At 38.6% G+C, this 27,332-nt stretch overlaps 1 protein-coding gene across 8 annotated transcripts in view; it reads right to left on the bottom strand.

Annotated features, from left to right (window-relative positions):
• LOC120103895 (uncharacterized) overlaps positions 1-22,347 on the bottom strand; it is a 72,729-nt gene extending 50,382 nt beyond the window's left edge. For 2 of the 8 annotated variants that reach the window (XM_039114698.3, XM_088705358.2), the window contains exons 1-5: positions 21,778-22,307; positions 7,197-7,330; positions 6,912-7,061; positions 6,716-6,827; positions 6,207-6,552 (exon numbers count right to left, since the gene is read on the bottom strand). In XM_039114698.3, coding sequence (XP_038970626.1) covers positions 6,207-6,552; positions 6,716-6,827; positions 6,912-7,061; positions 7,197-7,330; positions 21,778-22,057 — 1,022 coding nt within the window. In that variant the 5' untranslated portion in view covers positions 22,058-22,307. Of the gene's footprint in view, positions 1-6,206; positions 6,553-6,715; positions 6,828-6,911; positions 7,112-7,156; positions 7,331-20,170; positions 20,459-21,292; positions 21,404-21,777 lie in introns of all 8 variants that reach the window. The other 6 variants (XM_039114696.3, XM_088705359.2, XM_088705360.2 and 3 more) reach the window with 6 other exon arrangements.
• Between the last annotated feature and the right edge of the window lie 4,985 nt (positions 22,348-27,332).

A 27,332-nucleotide genomic window follows, 5' to 3' on the forward strand; every position in this document is an offset into this window, starting at 1 on the left:
CGATAATGTTTGGCTCATGGTCTGCCGAACCGAGCCGAGCCGCTCGGTTCGGAAAGTATCGAGCCGACCCGGTGCGAAATCGAGTCGGTTTGCCTTTAATATTTAGTTTCAGCCCCGAACCGGCCGAAACCGATACTGTACTAGCGGGAACAGATCCCAAAGCAACCAGAACCAGCCGCAACCGATGCGAACCGGCCTAGAACCGGTCAGTTCTATTATCATAGTAAGATCTCAACCATTTCATTAAATCAGAATTTTTGATATTATAGGAGTAATCTTGGAAGGTTTAGGGTAAGACTGAATGTCTAAAATATCAGACATATTGGGTAACAATGAACTAGAGTAGAGTGGGGATTTTATGTAATTTGATGGTGATCATAGGATGGATAGGTTCTGCCCTATTATAACCAAAAATTTTACCTCAAAATTGGGTGAGTATTTCAATCTGAAATTTTAACTAGAAATTGTTAACTCATGGATGAATAAACCTGCAAAATTTGAGAATTTTTAAAACGATTATAACTTGGTTGATTAAATTGTCGAAATGGCCTGACATGTAGGGTGTTGACCTTGCATTTGATTAGAATCTTACATAAACTTAGTGTTTTGGCATGATTTTTGATGAAATTATAATAATAATAATAATTTTTTTGGATCTAAAATATTTCAAATATTATTTCATAAAAGAAGCATGGAAAATCGCTATATTACTATAGCTATATAAAATAAAGCAAATTATGAAGCCCTGATTTGGATTAATTATTTCACTATTTAGATATGAAATTAACTCTAAAAATTTTGCATATCATATGCAAGGTACGTCGAACCGGTACCGGTCGGCGTACCGGTGGCGATCCAGACAGGTTCGGTACCAGTTCGGGCCTTACTGAACCGGTTCAGCCAGGTTTCGGCTACGGCGCCTTTTTTTCCGGCTACAGCAAGCGCGAGCGCGTGCAAAAATGCCACAGCACAGCTACAGTAGCATTAAATGCCATTGTAATAATATTGTAGCTGAATTATAATGATACTATAGCTGCGTTATAGCTGTTATAGTGGCATTTAATGCCACTGTAGCACTGCATTTAATGCCATTGTAGCTGTAAATGCCACATTGGACCGAACTCGGTGCCGGTTCGCACCGAGTCCTAGCCGAACCAGACGGAACCGGTCCGGTTCGGCCTTGTACCGATGCGAACCGGTCTGGTTCGCACCGGTACACCCTCAGTACTGCTTGGTTCTGGCTCCTGTTTTCCACCGCTGTACCGGATCAGTCCGGTACGGGTTGAACCGGCCGGTACGGGCCGGTTCAGCATACCATGATCATAAGTGGGATGAATTTACTTATTAATCCTAAAATTTTGTAAGTTTAGGATATTCCTATAGGGAGAAACAAAAGTTATATTAGATTAGCTAATAGTAGTATAGACTCGGAAGTTAGAAATATCTAGAATTAATAATGTATAAAAGGGTGGACAGGAAGCTAGCATTTAACTCTCAATTACCTTGTTTTAGGTTGATTTTGGAGTGTTCACAAATTTTCAAGATGTTGGTTAGTGCGAGAAGGTAAGTAACCTCAGCCTAACAAGAGCAATTCTAACTTATATATATTTTGAAAAATATTTTGTATTAATTATTGTTAAATACTTTGAGAATTGTCTTGAGAATTGTCCAGTTTGTTTTGTGTACCTTTAAATTAGATCAAGCATGAAGCTATCATATTATTGAGCTTTTGGATATCCATGGCATCTACGCGTTTTTCATAATCATGAGTTATTACTAAAATTATTCCAAATAATTGAATTTTTGGAAACTTTTGTATGAACCTACATATTTTATATTTTGAAGTTTTAATATATATTGATTTGGAAAATCATGCTTGCATATCAACTATTGGAATGATATTTTTGCATAATTGTGGATTTGTAAAGTGTTGAGCCATACTTGTACAATGCAAAATAAAATACAATAATATTGGTTAAATAAGTGGATTTTGTGTGCAATGATTGAACACTCAATCTAACTATCTTTTGGATCCCGCCAATGGAGATCATATCTTGGCAGTTCCAGAACTTGATTACTTTGGACATACTCCACAAGGAATAAGTATGATACTTGGACCTACATAGGGGTTATGTGCAATACTTTGGACCTACTCCATAGGGGTTAAGTGCCGTATTTTGGCCCCTGTCATAAAAATAATGTGGTTGTAGTTTTATAGATTGATGAGTAAGTAAATTATTTTAGAAAATAATTTTATTGATAATATTGGCAAAGTTCTTGGCTCTGGTATTGATATTGAAAATGCTCTTTGGAATCATATCTGAATTATTGATTTAGAAAATGATATATTGCAGTATTTTAAAATTACAAATATAAAACTTTAATTATGGGAGTATTATATCTCTATATAAGTTATTTTGTATCATACAGTCATCATGGTTTTATTTGTTATACTTGTTTGATCTCTTAGATAATGGTTTTTGTTACTTACTAGGCTAGCTCATTCTTTGGATTTCTATAGGCATAGGAAGGGAACGAATAGAAAGGTTAGATTGTGAGAATAGAGTGAGACTTAAGATCCAATTGTATCAGACCAGCCTTTACAATTTTCTTTGGAAATAATGAAGTGGTTATGTTGGTTGAGGTGTAGTTTCACTTGAATATGTAAATTAATAATGTTTTGAAAATTAGCTTGATGAGTTTCTAGAAATTATTGAGTTTTGGAGGTTTTAATTACTAATTGTATATTTGACAAGTTGTCGCATGTATGCTAGTGGGGCCAGCCCTACATGTGTGCGATGGGTTGTCGCATTCCTCAATCATGCTTGGGTCAAGCATGTGATAATTATAACGGTATCAAAGCTAGGTTTATGATCACAAGGGTTTGACATAGGACTATATGAGAGCTAGCAATTGGTACCTTAGGATATGCTTTTAGGATAACCCTAGTTTGTCACAACCCACGGCTTCACCCAAAAAGGCCACCTGAAATGTATTATTTAGGTTCTTTGGTCCTATGTAAGTATTTGGGATCCACCAATTGCATAGCCGATGTGGGAGTAGACACACCCACACAAGTCCTCACATACTCCCTCCATTTAAACTCTGTCATCCTAGCCAGGCTAAGGTTTTAAATCAGTTCAAATCCAATCACAAGTACCACAAATCCAATCTAGACCCATATTGCAGTGTCCCTTAGTCCACATGGTGATGGGCTAGGTCCGACAGTGGATCTTCTCGACAGAAATAGGTAGGAAGAAAGAAAATAGTGAGATGCTAATTCCTCATCTTCGGCGACTCGTACCGACCTACACCGAGATGAGCTGAGACATACCAAGGTGAACCGAGGGATGTACTGACTCGTACCGACCCATAATACCTAGTTTCAAGCAATACCATGATAAAAAGTGAGGCAAAAGGCTTGAAATCTATCTCAGTACGAGGTACATATCGTACCATATCAGCCCATACCATACCAAACCGATAATGCACCAATATGATACTAGTACCGAGATTGCGGACCTGGACAACAGTTGCAGATGGTAGAAAAAGCCCAAGAAAGAGAGAAAAACAAGGAGAAGAGAGAGCTTGGGGTGCAGCCTCACTAGGGGTGGTGGGAGTCTTATGGCTAATGGAGGCTAGGGTTTCCTAGCCCCCGTTGGTGATCAAGGAAGCGAAGTCTGCCTCATTCAAGTAGAAACAGAGGCTTTGCCCCATCAAATTTTGGGAGCAAGACATGCTAGCAACAAGCCAAGCCAAAGGGGGCCAAGCCTCATCCTTCATGGTCAATGGACTAGGCCCATGTAGTGTTAGGCCGACCAATGAGCCAGGCCTCACAGGATCTTAGCAATCCATCTCCATAAAGCCTTATAAATAAAAATTTCAAATACCCCCTCTTTGAAAATTATTTCTAATCATGCTATGACTCTCACCCTGCCACAGACCACAATTAACCTAGAACTCCTTAGCTCTTATCCCTCTCGTAACAATAATAATAATAACACTAAATTCTAGTTTTCCAAAGAGGAAGACATATGTCAAACCAACTAATATTTAAACTTCTTATTTACAGGAGCATTAATCTAATATTGACCCCTAATAATTATCATAATTTTTAGTCCTTTAATGTAATTGGAAATGGATAAAAGACAAAATGCAATCCAACAATCACAAACCTATGCAGAACAACGATTGATGCAAATCACCACATCAGTATTGATGATGGAAGTCACAAGTTGAAACCTTTCTTTCAGAAACTTTAATACGAATTCTTTGCATAGAGAGTCATGTTTATCAGTAATTCTGAAAGTATGAATATAAATCTTAAAAATTAAACATGGATGAAAATCCCACGGATGAAGCAAATGAGGCAGTCTTAAAGAAGTTCCCCAAGAAGGCAATAAGATATGATCAAGGATGTATTATTACAGAATATGAAAGAAAGACGAGATATACGAAAAAACCATTTTAGTAATGTATCACTTTTGCTGGAAGGACACTCCTTAAGGTCTTCTTGTTGCAATAATTTAAGGACAATTAATTGCATGCAATAAAAAGTTATGAAGACACCCTTAAGGACAGTAATATAATACGCAGGTCTGGCAGTTGTTTCAAGCCACTTGCAAGCAGCTCGTGTATCGCATCATTTTAGGCTCCAATAAGCTCAAATTGAATTCAACAAGCAAAGCTTGATCTTCGCTTTTAGGATTGACATTGATTTTAAGCCAAGCCACCACTCAATCAGACTTAGCTCAATATGGCTCAGAAATATGTATTTAAATTATATTATATACACAAGGAATATATGTTGTACAATTTATATCTAATATAGCAAAATGATGAGATATCGAGTTATAGGCACACATTTATAACCAACCATAGAAACAGATTCGGCAATAATTTTAACATAATGCTTTACTTAAACAACATGATGGCTTAACTAGATCATTGTAGTTCATGATGTGATCAGTCTGATGAGTATATGACAAACATTTATAACCAACCATAGAAACAGATTCGGCAATAGTTTTAACATAATGCTTTATTTACACAACATGATGGCTTAACTACATCATTGTAGTTCATGATGTGATCACTCTCATGAGTATATGACAATGAAATGGGTCCTGGGTTTTAATGGTCAAAATTGAACTGAGCTTGATCCAAACTTGATTCAAGTTTAGCTTGGTTTAAAAGCTCAAATTAGACTCATTTTCCACTTGGCTCAAAATTATGCTCAAGCAAATATTAAATGAGCCAAGCTTGATCATAAATTTAAGCTTAAAAAAAAATATCAAACCAAGCTTGATGAGACCATACTCAATCAAGCCCAGCACAATACACCCCTTATTATATGTAGCATAAAAGTTTGGAAATGAAAAGGTCCAAGGTCCACTAGACTAGCAGGAACGAATATGCTCAATGGATGCATAAGAAAACTAGTAGGAAGCAAAAAATATGTGCATGATAGGAAGCATAAGAACTTTATAATCCAGGGATCTAGACAAAGAGCAATGGTTGAGATGGCAGGGTTGTAAGCCATAAAAATAGAAGATGCAGTGATGCTAGTATGTTTTACAAGGCTAGTTGAAGTAGAGAGAGAGCTAGGAAAACACTAGCCTGCGATGTAACCTCCAATAAGAACAAGCGCAAGACGGTTTATAAAGCAAGCAAAAAATGAAGTTCATCAGATGAGGTTTAGAACTCAATCTAAATAATGAAGTTTTGAACAAGAAACTGAACTGATTTATCAACCATATGCTGAATTTTTACAGAAAGACGGTGCTTGGGTAACAATATTCAAATTATGAATACTATATACAATTACTAATGAAAGTTATTCAAGGAACTATTGAGCCTCAATACTGCTTACCAATGCATAGCGAAGGCCTACATTAAGTATTAGTTTTCCATTAAATGATCACTTGCCAACCATGATCTTCTAAGAGCATAGGCGGACTGATTAAGAAACAAATTCTAAGGCCCTGCTAAGGTTCCAGATGTAAAGTACTCAGTTTTTTCAATAAAAGAAAGGGTAAAGAAGTACAAACATCATGCTTCAAAAAATCTTCTAACAAATTTTCTAAAAGATTATGTTAAGCACCAGGTAAACCTAATATCAATTTCCAAACTGGGTGAATTAAAGAAAAGAACCCAGCTGTCACCAAAATAAACTAATTAAATTAGAGTACTATTAACCAGCATACTCTTGCCAATCATCCCGTGCAGTGCCCTCCAGGTATCTCAAGTAAGCAGCTAAGGCATTCAAGACATTGTTCGTTCCACCTCTTACTTGAGTTCCTTCTACTGATGCAAACACAGATTTTGCAATTTTTGTGCTTTTGACATTGTTTAATGTTGATGAGATTATATTCTTCCCTTCGTTACTTTTAAGGCTTTCACTAGGATCAGATTTCATCACAGCTTGACTGATGCACTCCTTCCTTAAAATGCTTTCAGCTGATACTTTCTTAAGAGAAATCCAGCACTTATCTGATTGGCAAGGTTTCCCTTGCAAGTACTTTTTTACATCATCAAATATGGGAAGAGCACCTGAAGAATAAAACTATCGTAAGAAACATGTATTGTTACAGTATTCATATTTATACAAGCATGCATGTATTCACAAAGATATTTAAAAATTGGATCAACAATGAATTAATTTTTTAAACAAAATCAGCAAGATAAGTTAAATCTCAGGAACTTAACAGCATACCTCTGTCCACTTCCATGTCCAATATAGGTAAGGTTGGGGCTGCAACTGGAATGGTTTGAGATAACTGCAACTTCAGAAAGTCATGATATGATGCAGGTAGTTCCTCCAGGTTCTGAAAAGGCAGGCATTGGAAACATTATATTGTATCAAATATTTTCTTACGTGGAAGCAACTGTAAAACCATAGAGATGCATACCCCAACATTATAAAATGGAGTTCTCCAAAAGACAAACTCAGGGTTTCCCCATACAAATGGTTCAGAAGACACAGATGATTGAACAAGAGACATCACACTATGAAGATTATATTCTACCTCCTCTTCTGCAAATATGTAGCTAGCCTTCACCTGTTACACTTTGATACCATGAGTTCAACTACGTGGTTTGAATAAATGTTCTGCTCATGCAAAGAGAAGTCAAAAGCCATCTGACATGTATTTACATTTTCAGACATAAAATCACAATAAGCCTTGTGTAGCAACCTCATTCACAAGTTTCAGTATGACATCTTCTGCACTTCCGAAAGCAATAAACAGATCAGATCCCTGATCCTTCAGTAATTGTTTAAGATCTTCCAAAGCAAGGAGAAGCAGCTTTAGCATCTCATCTGAAAAATCTGCATACAAAAAATTTTTATAAATTAAACAAGAATAGAATAAGGCTGCTAAATTTTCTTGTCAGCAATGATAAATAATCTACAGAACACTATAAAGTTTTCTTCATACAAATTAATAAGTATTTTAATAAAGACATTTGTTGCCCAAGGTGACAAGCACCGAATCAATAAGTGTTTTTGGACGTAGGTGCTTAGGAGAACACCGAATCACTATAATCCCGCGGATTACAGTTGGATTGTTTTCTGAGCTTACAATCCAAAAACATTTACACTTTGGTTTTCCGGGATCACCAAAAACCTATGTTGGTTTTACGGGCTCACCAACAAACCTTCACAGTTGGTTTTACGAGTTCACTAACAAACCTACACCGTTGGTTTTACGGACTCACTAACGAACCTTTACAAGGTGATTAAGAAGAATAAGAAAGTTCAAACTCCTAGATTAGCAAATATAACAACTATGAGCTACAAAGAAGAGTTTAGAATATAGTTATCGCTTTGATGAGACTTCTCTCTTCTTTGTCAAGATTGCTTCACTCTTCAAGGGTTGGTGGAGCTCTTAATGTCTCTTAGAATCTGCTCAACCACTTCCTTTTGTCTCTTTGAATGAAGCACTTGAATGAAGAATGCTAGGACTTTTTCTTTCTTGAATGAGCTTTGATTTCTTTGCAAAAGGATATCTTCTCTGATGAATAGTGTCACTTTAAATACTTTCCCTCATCCATTGGTCACCCCCCATTGGTTCGATTTCAAAAACTAGCCGTTACTTGCTGTTGGGAGGTCAAAAAGTACTTCTGCAGAACTAGCCGTTATGCTTCTGCCCGTGCTGGGGTCGACCCAAACTTTTCTGGGGTCGACTCAAACCATTGTTCATCATACTTGGGATCGACTCAACTTTTACTGGGGTCGATCAAACTTTCACTGGGGTCGACTCCTGCTACATTGGGGTCGGCCCTCTCAGGAAACACAGAACCTTATATTTCAGCTGTTTTTCACTGGGGTCGACTCAAGCCATAGTGGGGTCGACTCAAGTTCCATTGGGGTCGACCCTCTCAGGGATTCCAGAGATACAATTTTGAACGACAGCCTTGGGGTCGACTCATGTTCAATTGGGGTCGACTCAAGCATTCCTGGGGTCGGCTCCATCTAGGGTCGGCTCAAGAAAAGTTGGGGTCGGCCCTCTCAGTAAATTCCAGAGACTTGTTTTCTTAAGGCTTGAAGCTGGGGTCGACTCAAGGTTCCTTGGGGTCGGCTCCTCTCCTGGGGTCGACTCAAGCTTACTTGGGGTCGACTCCACTACTGTTCATCCGTGCCATTTTTGCAGAGGTGTGCCTGATGGTTCCATGATGTACCAAGGTCAACTCCACCGATGTTGGGGTCGACTCATTTCACACTTTGCTACATCTTGAGGTTAGACTTATCCATACAATCAATGAAATATATTTCAAGCAGTTTTAAATGTATGCCATGGTAGTGCTACATACTCTTAACAATTAAAATTACTATTTTGCCCTTAAGAGTACATTTACTTGAAACTTTGCTAAATTAGAATTTAGAATTTTCTATCCCTTTTCTATCACAAATTTAATCTCATTCTTAATCGTTGAAAGACATCTTGAACTCATTCTTCTAATGTATCGAGAGTGTCGAACTCAGTAGTGATGTATCACATTAACTTGTAGTACTAATAAGATATTTCCTCAATCATTGTGTTAATCATCAAAATAACACTATCATCCTTAATCTCCCCTTTTTTGATGATTACAAAACATTGAGTATAAATAGATTGATACTTATATTAAAATTAGGAGTTTTGTTTTAGAAAGAGCTCAAGTTGCTGAATTTCAGCTTTTCAAATTTGAAAGTGAATACTCCCCCTCTTTCATTCAAATATTGCCAATTAGAACTTTTGATTTTCTCCCCCTTTTTTCTATTTGGTTAAGGATGAAACTCCAAAAATTTGAGATAAAGCAAGAATTTCAGGTTATGTATCGAGGCACGAGAAGTATGTGCCAAATTCAGAAATTTTGATTGAAAATTCAGACTTTCTTGTTTTTTTAAAAAAAAAATTTCATTGTTACATATTTCTCCCCCTTAAGTGAATATTATTTCTTCCTATAATTTTTAAACTTATTTCTCCCTTTACATCGCAACTTCCTTCTTTTCTTACTTCTCCCCCTTTTTGTTATCATCAAACTAGTGTATGACAATAGATAAGTAGAAGCAATAAATGATAAACATCCAAATTTCATTGAGTAAAATGGAACATTGTAGTACATTGAAGCCAAAAGTACAATGTTCTAAAATTAAGGTTCAAGGTACATCAACCAAGTAAAATGCATATGAGAACTAGATAAATCCTAGGCACTAGTCATGATGGACTCCTATAATGCTAACATCAGGCCTAGGGGGAATTTAAGGGCTGTGATCTAGTCCTCATCCTCCTAGCATAAGTGGCGAGGGAAGGTCGAGCCTGATGGGACTGAGTCTGGCATGGACCTCGCTGAGCTGGATGACTCTGTGCCGAAACCTCCGACTCAGCTGCTCGGGGCACAGATGGACCGTGAGCCTCTCTCTCTGTAATGCTCCCACCTGCTCTCTGAGATCTCTAATCTCAGCAGTCATAATGTCCATCCTGCTCGTCAACCCATCAGAGAGAGTCCTCACCTGAGCTGACACAAGCTCAGTCATCCTACTCCAAAACTCCTCTGTGCACCCCGTAGGTACGGATGACGACGGTCCAGCCTCTGAAGGTGCCGTAGGATGATCTTCAGGTACCTCAGCCTTAGGGATGGAGTCTCCGACCTCTGGTGCATCATCCTCCGGTGCATGCATCCCTGCTCCTCCACGCACCCACTGCCCGTTCACCTTCTCATAACCCATACGAACTAGGGACCGTGCAGTGTAAGTGTCAGTGAATAATAGATGCCTGGAGATCTCTCCCTCCACTGATATGTCATGCTGTCGGAAAACCAGGGTGAGTATCATAACATAGGGCAGAAAAACTCTCGACTTGCATATAGCCTCTCTCATCTGCCTGATCATCATAGCTGGGAGGTTCAGGGGAATGCCCTGAATGACGTGCTCCATAATGACCAAATCTCGCTCAGATATGTGAACAAATCTCCCACTTTTCGGAAACAAAATCCGACCTATGAAGTTGTGCAACAACCTCATCTCAGCTGATAGAGAGCTAGCTATCACATTTTCGGAATAGTCAAAATCATCTCTCTCAAAGATCAACTGTAGAGCTCTCAACTTGCTTTCCGGCCTTTCTGGAGTTGCACCTTCGCAGGGGAGATGGAGCAACTCACTCAAACTTTCTTCTGAAATTCTAACCCGTACTCCTCGGACCTCAGACACAAGCCCTCCCATTCCAACTTTTAGGAAGGCATAGAACTCACGAATCAAGCCCGGGTAGGTCACCAAGTCTAGGGAGCAAAGATACTCCCATCCTTGCCTTCGGATCCAATCCTCCAAACGGAACCCTTCTTGATCCAAAAATTCGGAGTGGATCCTTCTCCCCGTGGTAACCGGTCTCCCCGCATATTTAGCAAGTTGAACTGAAGGGGAAGGAGGTGGAGGAGGCTCTACACGTGTCTCACCTTGTGGGGAAACTGTAGAGGAATCTCTAGCATGTCTATCTACAATGGTTGGGCGTGAGACTCTCCCGGATCTCTTAGCAACGGCTCGCTTGGGTCCCATTTTCACCAAATCCTTCCTTAGGTCTTGATCTAACGGCGTAGAGAAGCAATCTAGCACTGTTTGGAGATGATTGGAAGGGATTGGAAAGTGGAAAATAGGATTTTAGGAAGAGGACAAGATGAAACAGTGCCCTAGAATAGCTCACGGGTCCCTCTTTAAAAACAGGGTCCCGCCGTTGGGTCGACCCTAGATTTTTTTGGGTCGACTCAACGTGGGGTCGACCCCATTCTGGCTCGGGTCGGCCCCAGTTCAGGCTTTTAAAAAAAAAAAAAAATTAAATTCTTCCTTTCTTCCAATCCTTACCAATTCTTTATGGGACAATGATAAATGAGTAAGGAGTCTATAAATGGCTAATTTGACTAATGTTTCATGGGTTTTTGGAAATGGGAGGAGAGTACCATGAGACAACTTGTTCCTTTTATATGTCTTAAATCAAAAGGATCACATATGCCTAATTCCCTCCTAAGCATGCAAAATCTATCTTCACTTAAAGGTTTTGTGAATATGTCAGCTAGTTGTTTCTCGGTACACACATGCTCAATACATACATTTCCATTTTGAACATGATCTCTAATGAAATGATACCTTATTTCAATATATTTGGCTTTAGAGTGCTGAACTGGATTTTTGGTAAGGTTAATGGCACTAGTGTTATCACACTTTATAGGAATGCTATCTAGTTTAATTCCATAGTCCTCTAGTTGTTGCTTGAGCCATAGTACTTGAGCACAGCAACTCCCGGCAGCTATATATTCGGCCTCAGCCGTTGACAATGCTACTGAATTATGCTTTTTACTAAACCATGATATTAAGTTATTCCCTAAAAATTGACATGTTCCACTAGTGCTCTTCCTATCTAATTTGCATCCAGCAAAATCTGCATCAGAATATGCAGGTAAATCTAGATAAGAGTCTCTAGAGTACCATAAACCTATGTTTGTGGTTGCTCTCAAATATCTAAGGATTCTTTTGACAGTACTTAGATGTGACTCCTTAGGATCTGATTAGTATCTAGCACATATTCCCACACTAAACACTATGTCTGGCCTACTAGCAGTAAGGTAAAGCAAAGATCCAATTAAGCCTCTATAAAGCTTCATATCTATACTTTTTTCTTTTTCATCTTTGTCTAGCTTACTAGTGGGATTCATTGGGATGCCTATTCCCTTGTGATTTTCATTTCCAAACTTCTTTAATATTTCCTTTGTGTACTTAGTTTGATGAATAAAGATACCTTCCTTAGTTTGCTTGATTTGTAATCCGAGAAAGAAATTTAGTTCTTCCATCATACTCATCTCGAATTCTCCTTGCATTAATTTAGCAAACTCTTTGCAAAGATTATCATTAGTGGCACCAAAGATTATGTCATCTACATATATTTGTACTACTAGCAGATTTTTGTCTTTTCTTTTGAGAAAAAATGTTTTATCTACATTTCCTCTATTGAAATCATTATTCAGTAGAAATTTGCTTAGTCGATCATACCAAGCCCTAGGTGCTTGTTTCAATCCATATAATGCCTTATGTAATCTAAACACATGATTTGGCAATTCATGATTCTCAAAACCAGGAGGTTGCTCTACATATACTTTTTCCTCTATAAAACCGTTTAAGAAGGCACTTTTTATATCCATTTGATACAATTTGAAATCCATGAAGCATGTAAAAGCTAGAAGTAATCTAATAGCTTCTAATCTGGCCACGAGAGCAAATGTTTCCTCAAAATCTATCCCTTCTTCTTGATTGTATCCCTTAGCTACAAGTCTAGCTTTATTTCTTATAACTACCCCATTTTCATCTAATTTATTTCTAAAGATCTATTTTGTTCCAATTACAGAGTTATGCTTTGGTCTCTCAGTTAATATCCATACATTGCTTCTTTTGAATTGATTTAATTCTTCTTGCATAGAATTTATCCAATTTATGTCTTTTTCAGCTTCTTCATAAGTCTTAGGTTCTATTTGTGAAACAAAAGCAAGATAGTCGTTTAAATTTCTAAGAGAGGATCGAGTTCTTACCCCTTGAGATAGATCACCAATGAGTAAGTCTTTAGGGTGTCCATGTGCGTACCTCCATCCTTTGGCAAGTCTTGAGATTGTGGTGGCACGCAATCATTTTTCTTTTCTTAATTTGGCACGTCATCAAGATTCAATTTTTTAAAGTCAATAATTCCTGCATCATCATCAAGAGTATTTTCTCTCTTAGGAGACTCACTATCAGACTCATCAAAAATGATATTAATTGACTCTTCAACTACAAGAGTTCTTTTGTTAAACACTCTGTATGTCCTTCTAGATGTAAAGTATCCTAAGAAGATACATTCATCTGACTTGGTATCAAATTTACTTAGATCCTCCTTGCCATTGTTTAAAATGAAACATCTACATCCAAATACTCTAAGATATTTAGCAGTTGGTTTCTTATTCTTCCAAAGTTCATAAGGAGTTTTCTTGGTTATAAGTCGTATTAAAACACGATTTAAAATATGGCAAGCAGTACTTATAGCTTCAGCCCAAAAGTACTTTGGAAGATTTGACTCGCACAACATTGTGCGTGCCATTTCTGCCAATATCCTATTGTTCCTTTCAACAACCCCATTTTGTTGAGGCGTTCTAGGTGCTGAAAATTGATGTGAGATACCGTTTTCATTACAAAATTCTTCAAAGTGTTGATTTTCAAATTCAGTTCCATTATCACTTTGAATTGCTATTAAGGTGAGCTTCTTTTCAGTTATGATATTTTTATAATATTTTAAGAATGCTGAAAATGCTTCATTCTTATGTGCAAGAAATGAAACCCATGTATATCTTGAAAAATCATCTACTATAACCAATCCATACTTTTTTCCTCCTAGACTCGCAGTTCTAGTAGGTCCAAATAGATCCATGTGTATGAGTTCAAAAGGCCTAGTGGTTGATACTATATTCTTTGATTTGAAGGATGATTTTGTTTGCTTTCCTAATGAGCATGGTCCACAGATCTTGTCCTTTTCAAAGATCAATTTTGGCACATCTTTTATCAAATCCTTCTTGACTAGTTTTGATATTAAGTCCATACTAGCATGTCCTAGTCTACGATGCCAAAGCCAACTTGTTTCACTTTTCCTTTCTTCATTAGTAATTAAGCATAATCCATTTTTCTTGCCTAAATCATGAAGATCTACCATGTAAATATTTCCATGCCTTTGTCCTATAAGTACAATGCTATTATCTTTAGGATTTGTGATTATGCATACTAAGGCTTCAAATGTGACTTTAAGACCTTTATCACAAAATTGACTTATGCTAAGTAGGTTATGTTTCAGACCATTAACTAATAAAACATTTTCTATAAAGGTGGATGGAGTAATATAAATTTTACCCTTTCCAATGATAAGTTCTTTTCCATTGTCTCCATAGGTTACCACTCCATCTTTCTTAGATTCCAAGGTGACAAATTGTTCTACGTCACCTATCATGTGTCTTGAACAACCGCTATCTAGATACCATCGTTTATCCCCCTTATTAGCTGCAAGACACCCCTGCAATCAAGATCAAGAATATGCTTTAGGTACCCAAACTATGTTGGGTCCTTTAGGGTTAGTACTTGATGTTCCTTTTGGAACCCAAATCTTCTTGGATTTTAGCTTATAATTATCACTCAATTTGTTGTAGCTAGACTTTTTATAATTACATTCATATGCTTTATGTCCTACTTTATTGCAACAATGACAAGTTATATTTTCATTTTTGGCTTTCACAAATATGTTCTTTGAGTATTTTTGCTTTCTATTTGTTTTATATCCTAACCCAACTTTATCATATACAGCTTTTTGACTATCAAGAATCATATTTAATTTAGTTGAGCTAAGTGTAAACTTGTCCACTAAGAATTTGTATTTTTCTGCATCTTCTTTTAACTTGACATTTTCAGCAATTTGACTTTTGGTTTCATTGGTGAATCTCCTACTTAATGTTTCATAGTCATTAGATAGTTTTAGCTTTTCTTTGATAAGAGATTGATTTTCATCTTTTAGAACCTTATTTTTATTGATTAATCTCTTGTGTTCTTCCATGAGTTTTAAAAATGCATCATGTAACTCTTCTACTGTAAAATCACATTCAAGTTCAGAATCTACCTCATCGTCATTGGCCATATAGCAGATTTGGGCCGTCTCTTGTTGATCTTCCTCTTCCGAACTTGACTCCTCACTTTCACTCCATTCAGCCATAAGGTTCCTCTTCTTAAGTTTTCTTGTCATCCATTTCAATTCCGGACAGTCTATCTTGAAATGCCCGGGCTTGTTACACTCATAGCAAATTGGCGTTTTCCTTTCCTTTTCTTTGTCCTTACCCTTTTTCTTGCTTGAGCTACCTTTGAGGAAGGGCTTCCTTTTATGAAATTTCTTCTTTCCTCTCATAAATTTTCTAAATTTTCTTGCAAGCATAGCTATTCCTTCATCATATTCCTCCTCATCATCAGATTCTTCTGATTCAGTTTCCTATTTTGGAGTGGTAGACTTCAAGGCAATGGTCTTTCTTTTCTTGACCTCATCTTCTCAGTTTTGCCTCATGGTCAACTAATGGGTCATGAGTGATCCTAGAAGTTCTTCCAATTGCAGTGTATTGAGGTCTTTTGCTTCTTGAATTGCAGTTACCTTGGCCTCCTAAACTCTTGGTAGAGACCTGAGAATTTTTCGCACTAGTTCAGAGTTAGTATAAGACTTTCCTAAGCTCTTTAGCCCATTTATGATTTCCGTGAATCAAGTAAACATTTCAGTTATGGACTCAGTGGATTCCATTTTAAACAACTCATGCTTATGTACTAATATATTTATTTTTGACTCTTTAACTTGATTAGTTCCTTCATGTGTGACCTCCAGTTTATCCCAAATTTCTTTCGCGGAGATGCATGTAGATATTCTATTAAATTCACTTACATCTAGTGAACAGTAAAGTACATTAATTGCTTTAGCATTTAGTTGTGCTAGTCTTCTATCACTCTCATTCCAATCCATTTCTGGTTTGGGAATGATTGTGCCCTCTATACTAATTGTGGGTGTGTGTGGTCCTCTAGTTATGATATTCCACAAGTCATAGTTTAGAGCTTAAATGAATATCCTCATCCTAGCTTTCCAGTATGTGTAATTAGTGTCATTAAACAGAGGAGGTCTATTTGTGGATTGCCCCTCGTTCATAGAACATCCTACTTGGGTTATCATGATCTTTGTCTCTTGATTGTGAGATCAACAAATACTATGAGAGCACCTTGCTCTGATACCACTTGTTGCCCAAGGTGACAAGCCAAAAGGGGGGGTGAATTGGTTTCTCTAAATTTTTTACTACCTTGATTGAGTTAATTGATGAGTAAGTGAAGTTAAAACAATACACAATGCAAACACACAAGAAGTATAGTGGTTCGGTGCTCTCCTAAGCACCTACGTCCACTCCCCAAGCGACCCCTTGGGAATTTACTATAATCCCGCGGATTACAGTTGGATTGTTTTCCGGGCTCACAATCCAAAAACCTTTACACTTTGATTTTTCGGGATCACCAAAAACCTATGTTGGTTTTACGGGCTCACCAACAAACCTTCACAGTTGGTTTTACGGGTTCACCAACAAACCTACACCGTTGGTTTTACGGGCTCACCAACAAACCTTTACAAGGTGATTAAGAAAAAGAAGAAAGTTGAAACTCCTAGATTAGCAAATATAACAACTATGAGCTACAAAGAAGAGTTTAGAATATAGTTATCGCTTTGATGAGACTTCTCTCTTCTTTGTCAAAATTGTTTCACTCTTCAAGGGTTGGTGGAGCTCTTAATGTCTCTTAGAATCTGCTCAACCACTTTCTTTTGTCTCTTTGAGTGAAGCATTTGAATGAAGAATGCTAGGGCTTTTTCTTTCTTGAATGAGCTTTGATTTCTTTGCAAAAGGATATCTTCTCTGATGAATAGTGTCACTTTAAATACTTTCCCTCATCCATTGGTCACCTCCCATTGGTTAGATTTCAAAAACTAGCCGTTACTTGCTGTTGGGAGGTCAAAAAGTACTTCTGCAGAACTAGCCGTTATGCTTCTGCCCGTGCTGGGGTCGACCCAAACTTTCCTGTGGTCGACTCAAACCACTGTTCATCATACTTGGGGTCGACTCAACTTTCACTGGGGTCGACCCAACTTTCACTGGGGTCGACTCCTGCTACATTGGGGTCGGCCCTCTCTAGAAACACAGAACCTTATATTTCAGCTGTTTTTCACTGGGGTCAACTCAACTCCTTTTGGGGTCGACTCAAGCCATAGTGGGATCGACTCAAGTTGACCCCCTCAGAGATTCCAGAGACACAATTTTGAACGACATAGCCTTGGGGTCGACTTATGTTCAGTTGGGGTCGACTCAAGCATTCCTGGGGGCGGCTCCATCTGGGGTCGGCTCAAGAAAAGTTGGGGTCGGCCCTCTCAGTAAATTCCAGAGACTTGTTTTCTTGAGGCTTGAAGCTGGGGTCGACTCAAGGTTCCTTGGGGTCGGCTCCTCTTCTGGGGTCGACTCAAGCTTACTTGGGGTCGACTCCACTACTGTTCATCCGTGCCATTTTTGCAGAGGTGTGCCTGATGGTTCCATGATGTACCAGGGTCGACTCCACCGATGTTGGAGTCGACTCATTTCACACTTTGCTGCATCTTGAAGTTAGACTTATCCATACAATCAATGAAATATGTTTCAAGCAGTTTTAAATGTATGCCATGGTAGTGCTACATACTTTTAACAATTAAAATTACTATTTTGCCCTTAAGAGTACATTTTACTTGAAACTTTGCTAAATTAGAATTTAGAATTTTCTATCCCTTTTCTATCACAAATTTAATCTCATTCTTAATCGTTGAAAGACATCTTGAACTCATTCTTCTAATGTATCGAGAGTGTCGAACTCAGTAGTGATGTATCACATTAACTTGTAATACTAATTAAATATTTCCTCAATCATTGTGTTAATCATCAAAATAACACTATCATCCTCAACATTGGTCAATGTGACACCATTCAACTTGTACAACAGATCAGATGGAATAAGCCTTCTAGAAAAATTATTGCCTACTAGGACACATACATCTAAAATGGATGTTTTTGCAAGAAAGCAGGAACAAAAAAATACAGAAACCAATAATAATATCAGCACCCATATGGTGCAATAGTAGAGATATGGTTCACCATGCCAGTGTGCACATCCCCATACCATGCATATTGTACCGTGCCAGTACTAGACCAAAACTCGGTACAGAAGGGATATCAAGTATCGGCACACTGAACCGACCTCCATATAGCGTACCAATACTATACCAGCGCGGCACCAATATAAGGTCTAGTAGCGAGATAGTGAACCTTAGATTGAGGGCCCAGAAGCGATGAAGGAATTCGATTGTCTGATCGATAGCATGAAAGGGTGTATTAGTCTTTGATCCTGACATGAGGAGTTTTTTGTCAAGTCAGTATCAACCCTAAGAATGAATGGTCCAAATCTAATCATATATTAAGTCTATCATTGTTTTAGAGTCTTAGTCCTAGGTTATTTGGTTTTTAAGTTATTGGACTTCAAGTTAATTGTCCACTTACTTAGTCTAATAGCCTCAAGTTACTTGGCCATCAAATTTCTTCGCTTGCAAGTCATATAAACCTCAAGTTACTAGTTACTTAGGGTTCGTTTGGTTCGCGGGAAAAGAAGGGGAGAAAGTGTGGTCAACGGGAAAGTAATGAGATGCTTCTTGTTTGGTTGGAGTTTTCAAAGGAAAGAGATGGAAAAGTTGTATTCCCATGAGAATATGATTCCTACATTTCATGAGAAAGTCTTTCCCATGAGAAACATGGGAAAGTTACTTTCCCATGAGGCGGGAATAACTCTATTTTTACTTTTTTCCAAAAAGACCCTTCAGCATTGAAGAAGCATTAAAGAGGCATTAAAGATCTAATTTTTATCAAGGGCGTAATAGGAATCATACATAACTTTTCCAGGAAAGTGGATGACCAACCAAACATAGGCACTTTGGAAATTTGTCACTTTTCCATGGTTAATCAAACATGCCAAAAGTACTTTCCTAGACATCATCTTCCTGGGAATTTGTTTCCCAGGAATTATATTCCTATAAGGGCTCGTTTGGTTCGCGGGAAGCATTTTTCCTCCTAGGAATATGATTCCTGGGAAACAAATTCCTAGGAAGAGGATGCCTAGGAAAGTACTTTTGGCATGTTTGGTTGACCATGGAAAAATGACAAATTTTCAAAGTGCTTATATTTGGTTGGTCATCCACTTTCCTAGAAAAGTTATGTATAATTCCTATTATGCCCTTAATAAAAATTAGATCTTTAATGCCTCTCTAATGCTTCTTTAATGCTGAAGGGCCAATTTGGAAAAAAGTAAAAATGGAATGATTCCCGCCTCATGGGAAAGTAGCTTTCCCATGTTTCTCATGGGAAAGACTTTCCCATGAAATGTGGGAATCATATTCCCATGGAAATACAACTTTTCCGTCTCTCTTCTTTGAAAACTCCAACCAAACAAGAGGCATCTCATTACTTTCCCGTTGACCACACTTTCCCCCCTTCTTTTTCCGCGAACCAAACGAGCCCTAAGGGAAAATGCTTCCCGCGAACCAAACGAGCCCTTAAGCTATTTGGCAACTTGGCAATTAAGTTATCGTTTTAGGCTGGATAAAAGGGTAGTACAGATTTGTATGAGTATTTAACTAAGAAAGAATGTATTTTCTTTGGCCAGATTTTGCTCTCTCTCTCTCTCTAGTGCCTTCTTTTTTCTTCTCTCATCCCTTATTAAACCTTTATTTTCTGTTCCCTTTCTTCTTTTAATCTTCTCTTTAATCTAGAAAAATAAGTATTACTGTCTAAAATTCAATATTGGGCCAACATTGTACTTTCTGCTTTAATCTTAGAATCCCCATTACCCCTTGCCTAACAGCAAACCTCATTCTCCAAATCCTAGTGCAAGCATAGAAAACTTTTGTATCCAAAAAACCATTCCCTTCTACCTTGTTTTCTGAGGTAAGGTAGCAAGCAGCAAAAGTGAGCAAAATCCTACACTTCATACCCCATCATTTCCACCTACGCATAAGGAAGCCACACTCAAGAGGTATTTCATCACCATACTTACAAGCAAACATAATGATGACCTTGTCATGAGCCTGCAACTCTTGATGTCAATAGGCTTTTATATTCCATTTGTCCAACGATGCCAACAGATATGGGAGAGGAGATGTGTAGTTTCATTGCTTATGCACCACAAGTAGGTTAGAACCAAGACACCTATACAAGAAGAGATGCAAGAACTAGAGCAAGAAATCAAAATCGAAGTATTGCACAAGGATACAGCAAAGAATGCAGTGGAGGACTCCACAATAGAAGTTGCAAAGAGTATCATGTGTCATAAGTAGACCATCCCCTGATAACAAAAGAGTAAATGGCATGAATGATGTATACCAAATCATAGAAATGCACAATATGATACACTAGAATGGATCTGATGAGCTACCCCATTATTCCAGAAAAAAGAAGGTTGTTTAACTTCAAATGCAAAACTATATCATCACTAGAGAAAAGATAAGAATACATGCAAGAGAGTGATTGAAGCTTGACATGTCTACCAAATGCAATGTGGAGACAAGGATGATTGTACAAAAACTGTCACATGACATGATCTAAATGAGTCTATAGGTTTTAATGCATACAAAAGAAAACTGGGCGGTAGTATGACAAGGTCCAAAAAGTTGACTATAAAGAGAGGTCCTAGTCAACGAAGTTAGTTTTCTATGTTAATTCAAATTCATGAATTTTAATTTTCACTTTCAGAATGCGCTGTATATACCTTGGATCAGACAAAAAATCCTCTCTCTTTAACTACAATATTGCAGTATCAAAATATGTTTCAGTTTTTATCACATTTACCAGTGAGTGTTTGAATATATTAAATTACCAGAGATCAGAAGTAAGAAACATCTCAAGAGATTCTCATGCATTATGACTAGAAAATATTATGTAAACCTTAAATTACTTGTTCTCTTCTTTCAAACATTATCAAATGCCCATTTTGTATCACTTCACAATTTGTTATTAATTTAGAATACTGGCTAACTAAGGTTGGGCTTAAGAAAAAAGAAAATGAAACTAAGGAATACTTAAAATGAAAAAGATAAAAAAAATATCTCTGATAAAAAAAATACAAAGTGCACCTTAGCATATAAAAACAATGTTGACATTTATAAATTAGCACGCTTGCCTTTTACATGTATTTCTACACCCTAGAACTCTGGATCGTACATCCACCTGCCAATTCTGCTGCACATGCTGTATTTCTATAATAAAATAGATGACACCAAATGAAATAAACCTGCATACCAGTAGCACAGTAGCTTTACTCATAATGAGTATCTAGGACATTTGTCTACAAGTCACTTCTTTTGTGGGCTTTACTCAAAGAAAACTTTAAGCTGATCAAATAAAAATATCCCGACTCTGATACATACAATGTCTAATATGAAGGAAAAAATCAATCTTCCGTTCAGACCCGATAATATGTATACCTGCTCTGCTCTCACTAGCTTACCACTTCAGTCAAAAGCATTAGCTAGAAAGCAAACAAAACCAAACATGGAGTACTTGAATATCTCAGTGACCATACTCATTCAGTGCATTGCTAAAAAAAAATAAAATCAATCAAGATTGAGAATCTAGAAGGACGAAAAAGGGACAGCAGGAACTAACTGGATAAAATCCGGCGATCGAACACGTAAAGCGGCACAACAGTCTGGTGCTGAGACACGGCAGCAACGAGGCCCGGGTGGTCGTCGGCGCGGAGATCACGCTTAAACCACACCACCGCGGCCCCATTGCGAGCCTCCCTCGCTGCCTCGCGCCGCCTCACCTCCGCCGTCGCCCTCACCGCGGACATCGGGAAGAGAATCCGGCGGTGGCGCCGGGGAGAGGGGGAGGGAGGGAGAAGGGGCGCGATGCGGTGGGGGTGGAGGAATGCGGCGGGAGCCATGGAGGGGGTAATCCATGAACCTCTCCCCCTCACCGGATTAATATCTAGGGTTTTTCCATTGTGGTTGGTTGGAGGCCGGGGAATTGTGGAAGATAAATTTTTCGAAATTGTTTGGTATTTCGGTTTTTTGGGGCTGTGGTTGCGTGCGGGTTCCAGTAGACTCGGGGAGGGCGGAGGGTGCGAGGGATCGCAATCGAAGCGCCGCAAGGTCCAAACGAAGCAACGGCGAAGGAAGAAAATGCTCTGGGACGGCTCTGGGACGCCAGTTAATCGTACAGGAACATTTTATCGGGCCCGCCGACAGTGATTTGGTAATTAAATATCCATTTAGCGCACCTATTTCCGCGAGTTTCACCGGTCATCTCGTGCAACGTCGTAGTAGCCCTTTGGGGATTTAATTTTTTTTAAAATTTTTTTTACATGCATACCCTTCTAAATATTAGATTTTGCATGAATATTCTTTCAAAATTGATATTTGCATGTATACTTCCGTAAAACTCTATTATTGTATAAATACCTTTAATATAATGGTTGTTCTAACTATGTTAAAAAATAATATTTATATTAATTAAAAATAAAATTTAAATTTAAATTGATGTTATTATCCTTACTCGTTCTTTTTTTTCTCTCCTCCCCTCTCTTGCCCTTTGAAAAAGAGCACCGTGCGATTAATTCAGTTACAATGGCTAATGGTCTCGTAAGCAAAACCACTAAGCGAATGAGAAACAAAGAAGAAGAAGAGAATGGCTAATGGTCGTCGGAGGACTCGTTGAGACGGGTGGTGTCACGCCCCGAACTCGGATCCGTGACACGGCTGCCGGCTACCGCCCCCAATAGCACGAAGCCTCATACATGGGTAACAGGGTAGTCAAACCAACCAAATCTTTATATATTAAAGCATTCTTAGTACAACATGCTGGTCAGTACCCAAATACAGAGCTTCTATGAAGTTTATGTATACAAAAGTATACTTGTTGTACCCCAAAAGAAAGAAGCCCTGTTGCAAAAGAAAAATGCATTTGATGGCAATCACTGGTGAGGATCTAAAAGAAAATGAAAAATAAACGGGTATGAGCTACGCGGCTCAGTAAGTAATCCTGCATAATCTTATCGGATCAACTAAAAGACTAAACATGTTTATCAGGGTTCTGGAACTAACTCAACTTAACTGGATTCGGACCCAAATTAATTTGGGCTTAATTCGGTTTGGATTTGACCCAATTTACAGTTTGGGCTCATCCAGACTTAGCCCAATCTGATTGGGCTCGGGTTCAGGTTCAATTGGCTAAACCAATTTCTTATTATTGGGCTTAACGGGTTTCGGACCCAAACCCCGATCCGTCCTATTAGGCCGGACCCGTTAAGGGGATCTTCTCTCTCTTTTTTTTTTTCTTTTTTTTTTCCTCTTCCCTCTTTTTTTTTCTTTCTTTCTTTTTCTTTTTCTTTCTCCCTCTTTTCTTTTTTTTTTCTTCTCTTCTCCAGAACCTTCCCGACTCCCTCCTCTCTTCCCCCTTTCTCTCCTCTCTTCTCCGATGAAGGGAGGACGGCGAGCAGAAGGGGGGGCGGGCCACGACCGGCGGCATCCGCGGCCAGGCCCGCGACGCCTTCGGCCGCACCTGCGGCCAATGCCCTCGGCCAAGCCCCGCGGCATCCTCGGCCGCGCCTGCGGTCGACGCTCGTGCCGACGGTGCTCGCGGCCGAAGCCGACGGCCGCCGCACACGACGACGAGCCGGTGAGTCCCCTCTTCTTCTTTTCTTCTTTCACCTTTCCCTATTCTTCTTCTTCAACCTTCCTTCTCAACCCTCTCATTCTTTCTTATTCTCCTTTCTCCTCCCTTTCTTCTCTCTCCCGAAGGCTTTCCCGAACCCTTTTTCCACTCTAATCTCCTCCCCTTCTCATCACAAGGAAGAAGATGAGGGGGCTCGGGAGAGGCCGAGCTTGGGGTCACGCCACGGCTGGCGGCGCCCGCGGCTGACTCCAGCGGCCAATGGGCTCGTCCGTGGCCGTGCTCGCAGCCAGTCTGCAGCCTGTACCTGTGGCCGAGCCAAGACCGGCAGCGTTCACGCCGTCGGCGACGTCCCTGGCCGCGCATGGGTAACCCCCTCCCCCTTCATCTTCTTTTCTTTGTTTCTTTCTTTGTTATCCTGAATAAATCAGGAGAAGAGAAGGCAGGGGGCGTACCTAGCTTCTGGGGAGTACCAGCGACGATCCCTACTTCCACGCTTAGGCTAACGATTCTGAGACTCCGTTCTGTGGGAAAAGGAGAAGGAGATTGCAGTATCCCGTGCCCCGGTGCCTCCACTCCAACACCTCTTCTGCCGGTTCACAGGTTCTTGAGATTTTTGAAGGAAGAACCAATAGGTTCTTAAGTGGTTTGGGGGGGTGCGAGGTGTCACGCCCAGCTTTCTCTTCGTGAAGGGCTTAACAGCTGGATCTTCCACAGCTTCCCAGCTGGCCCTACCCTAGTCACATCCATCCTCAGGGAATGAGATAGCAGCCATCAAATGGCTGCCAACAATGGGCCCCAGTTGGGCCCATTAGGTGTCCTGGCCCAATGCTCAAGTACGGGCCCAAAAAGGTATTGGGCTTAAATTGGGCCCGGATATTACATTCTTCCCTTCTTAAATAAATTTCATCCTCGAAATTAGTTATACCTTAAGGTTCAGGCTTTAAAAGTAGTCAACCATCGAGTCATCCTCGAGATCTCAGTTAGTCTCTCTCAGAGTACCTACTCACAAGATTTCGACATAAAGAATTACGACATACAAAGTCATGGTATTTCAGAACTTAATCCCTTCCATCTATGATATAGGAGTTCCTTTGATCTCTTCCAAAAGAAGACTAATCTTCCCACCTTAGATTTTAAATGCTATAATCCTTGGCCCCAAGAAATTAATTGCTTTCGATTAAGTCCACACAAGGATCGTAATCGGCTTAACAGAAATAGGTGAGAGCATTAGCATCAAATACTTTTTATAATCTATAATCCTCTTGCTTCTCTTAACTTTGCCTACAATTTAATGATCAACTTTTATCCTAGCAAAACTTCAAACCCCTTTCAAATAGGTAGATCGAAAATGTCATAGCTAGGAGAAAGGAACATTCCAGGTCTAAGCTCATCCAAGGCACCATCAATCCGTTAATACTAAATTTAAGATGCTCAAAATCTTCCAGGAATTGCCAACAATAGAAAAACTCACTGGTGAAATTATATGGCTATCTCCAGATTATTCATAGAATCAACAACACTTTTCTCCATTAGAAATCTAATTCAAATTTTTTTTTTTTTTGGTCAAAACATCAACTAATATTCGTTTAATGGATTTATCACAGGATCACAAACTACTGCACTTTATCCATAGTAGAACATTTGAACCTAAAATATTCTTCAGGATTGAAAATTATTCTCAAAATTTACTAAATGACTTCCAATCAAAATACCAATCTTGCATTGTAATTTGCAAAGATCTAATATTTCACATCCCAAGTAAATAAAGGAGAAACTCTTAAATCTCATTCTCAAATATGTTTTCTTTCTATACAATAGTTTCATGCATAATTGTCATACGGATTTCATCCTCAAGAATATAAAACCTTTCCTTGTCCAAGCCTTAAACAACTTATGAATGAACCCTATCTTGCCATTAAAATAATTAACTTCAAACTAGAAGTATTATCCATAGTACCCAGTATCAAGTTAAACCTCCAAAATCACATGTATACTGATATGCAATGTACTTTAATATTCCATAGCTAGTACTCCACTTAATATCAGCCAAAATCTAATTTAATCATAATCCAAAATACAAATTACTCCATCGAGAAATCTCCAAAATAGCTTATTCTTATTTTGGCATGGCTCGCTAGCATTCTGATTTCCGCATTTCAAAATTTTGATAAAATAACATCATTTATCACTAACAAAAGTAAATAATGATATTTGTCTCCTTGCCTAATTGCTATCCATCTCGCCAACTTTCCGACACATCTTAACGATCCTACCACTTAAGATATAATACGTCTATCTTTATCATAATCTCTTAGAGGTCTTAAATCTGAGCCCTCATATACTTCTATCTCAGTCTCTATTAGTTTCAAACCAATGTTCTGTCTCCAATTTTGTTACAATTCCCAATGATCTTAAACATCCAAACTTTGATGCCACTTATGTCACAGTCTTTAGTAGTCTTAATCTTAAACTCTAATATCATACCTTTCACAATCATGCCCCAAGAATGGTTTTGTATTAGCCCTAACTTCTTTCTTTTTGTTGCTCATTGTCACCTATCAAAATATTTGTGTCAAGCACTTTTCATGACTGACTGATGATACGACTAATAAAATCTTTTCTTTCTTTCCAATTATGCGGAATCTTACTGGATGAGACTTAACTACCCATTCCCTTATTAAACTTAAAATTTTCACTCATGATTAACCTATTGCTCTGATACCACAAGATGTCATGCCTCGAACCCGGATCCGTGACACGGCCGTGCTATTGCCGACTACCGCCCCCAATAACACGAAGCCTCATACATGGGTAACAGGGTAGTCAAACCAACCAAACCTTTATATATGAAAGCATTCTTAGTACAACATGCTGGTCAGTACCCAAATACAGAGCTTCTATGAAGTTTATGTACACAAAAGTATGCTGTTGTACCCCAAAAGAAAGAAGCCCTGTTGCAAAAGAAAAATGCATCTGATGGCGATCACTGGTGAGGATCTGAAAGAAAATAAAAAATAAACGGGTTTGAGCTACGCGGCTCAGTAAGTAATCCTGCATAATCTTATCGGATCAACTAAAAGACTAAACATGTTTATCAGGGTTTGAGAAGCTGACATGTATATTATCTAACAATTTATCATGGCAAAATATGTATGCTGGGTAAACAAAGCAGTATTTAAGTCAATCAAATATTTTCATAAAGTATACATATGAAACCGTGCCCCCGGCATGTCGTGGTCCATTCTTTCGGATGCTACTGCGAAGTCATTCTCGGTCACTGGCGGGGCCAGCTTAGTCATTCTCGGCCACTAGCAAGGCCAACTTAGTTATTCTCGACCACTAGCAAGGCCAGCTCAGTTGCATTCGATCAGTAGCATCTTTGAGCCCATTATAGTGCCTCTTGGCTAGATAGGATTTTGCTATACTAACTTACATGCATGATTAAAATATCAGCATAATCATATTGCATACATAGCCATAGCTTATGAGATCAGGCAAGTTACTTATGCATCATAACATATCATGCATGAATCATATATACTTTA

Source organism: Phoenix dactylifera, chromosome 10 (genome assembly GCF_051530095.1).
Source record: "Phoenix dactylifera cultivar Ajwa chromosome 10, Ajwa_hap1_PhDact_Kaust_v1.1, whole genome shotgun sequence".
NCBI lineage: Eukaryota > Viridiplantae > Streptophyta > Magnoliopsida > Arecales > Arecaceae > Phoenix > Phoenix dactylifera.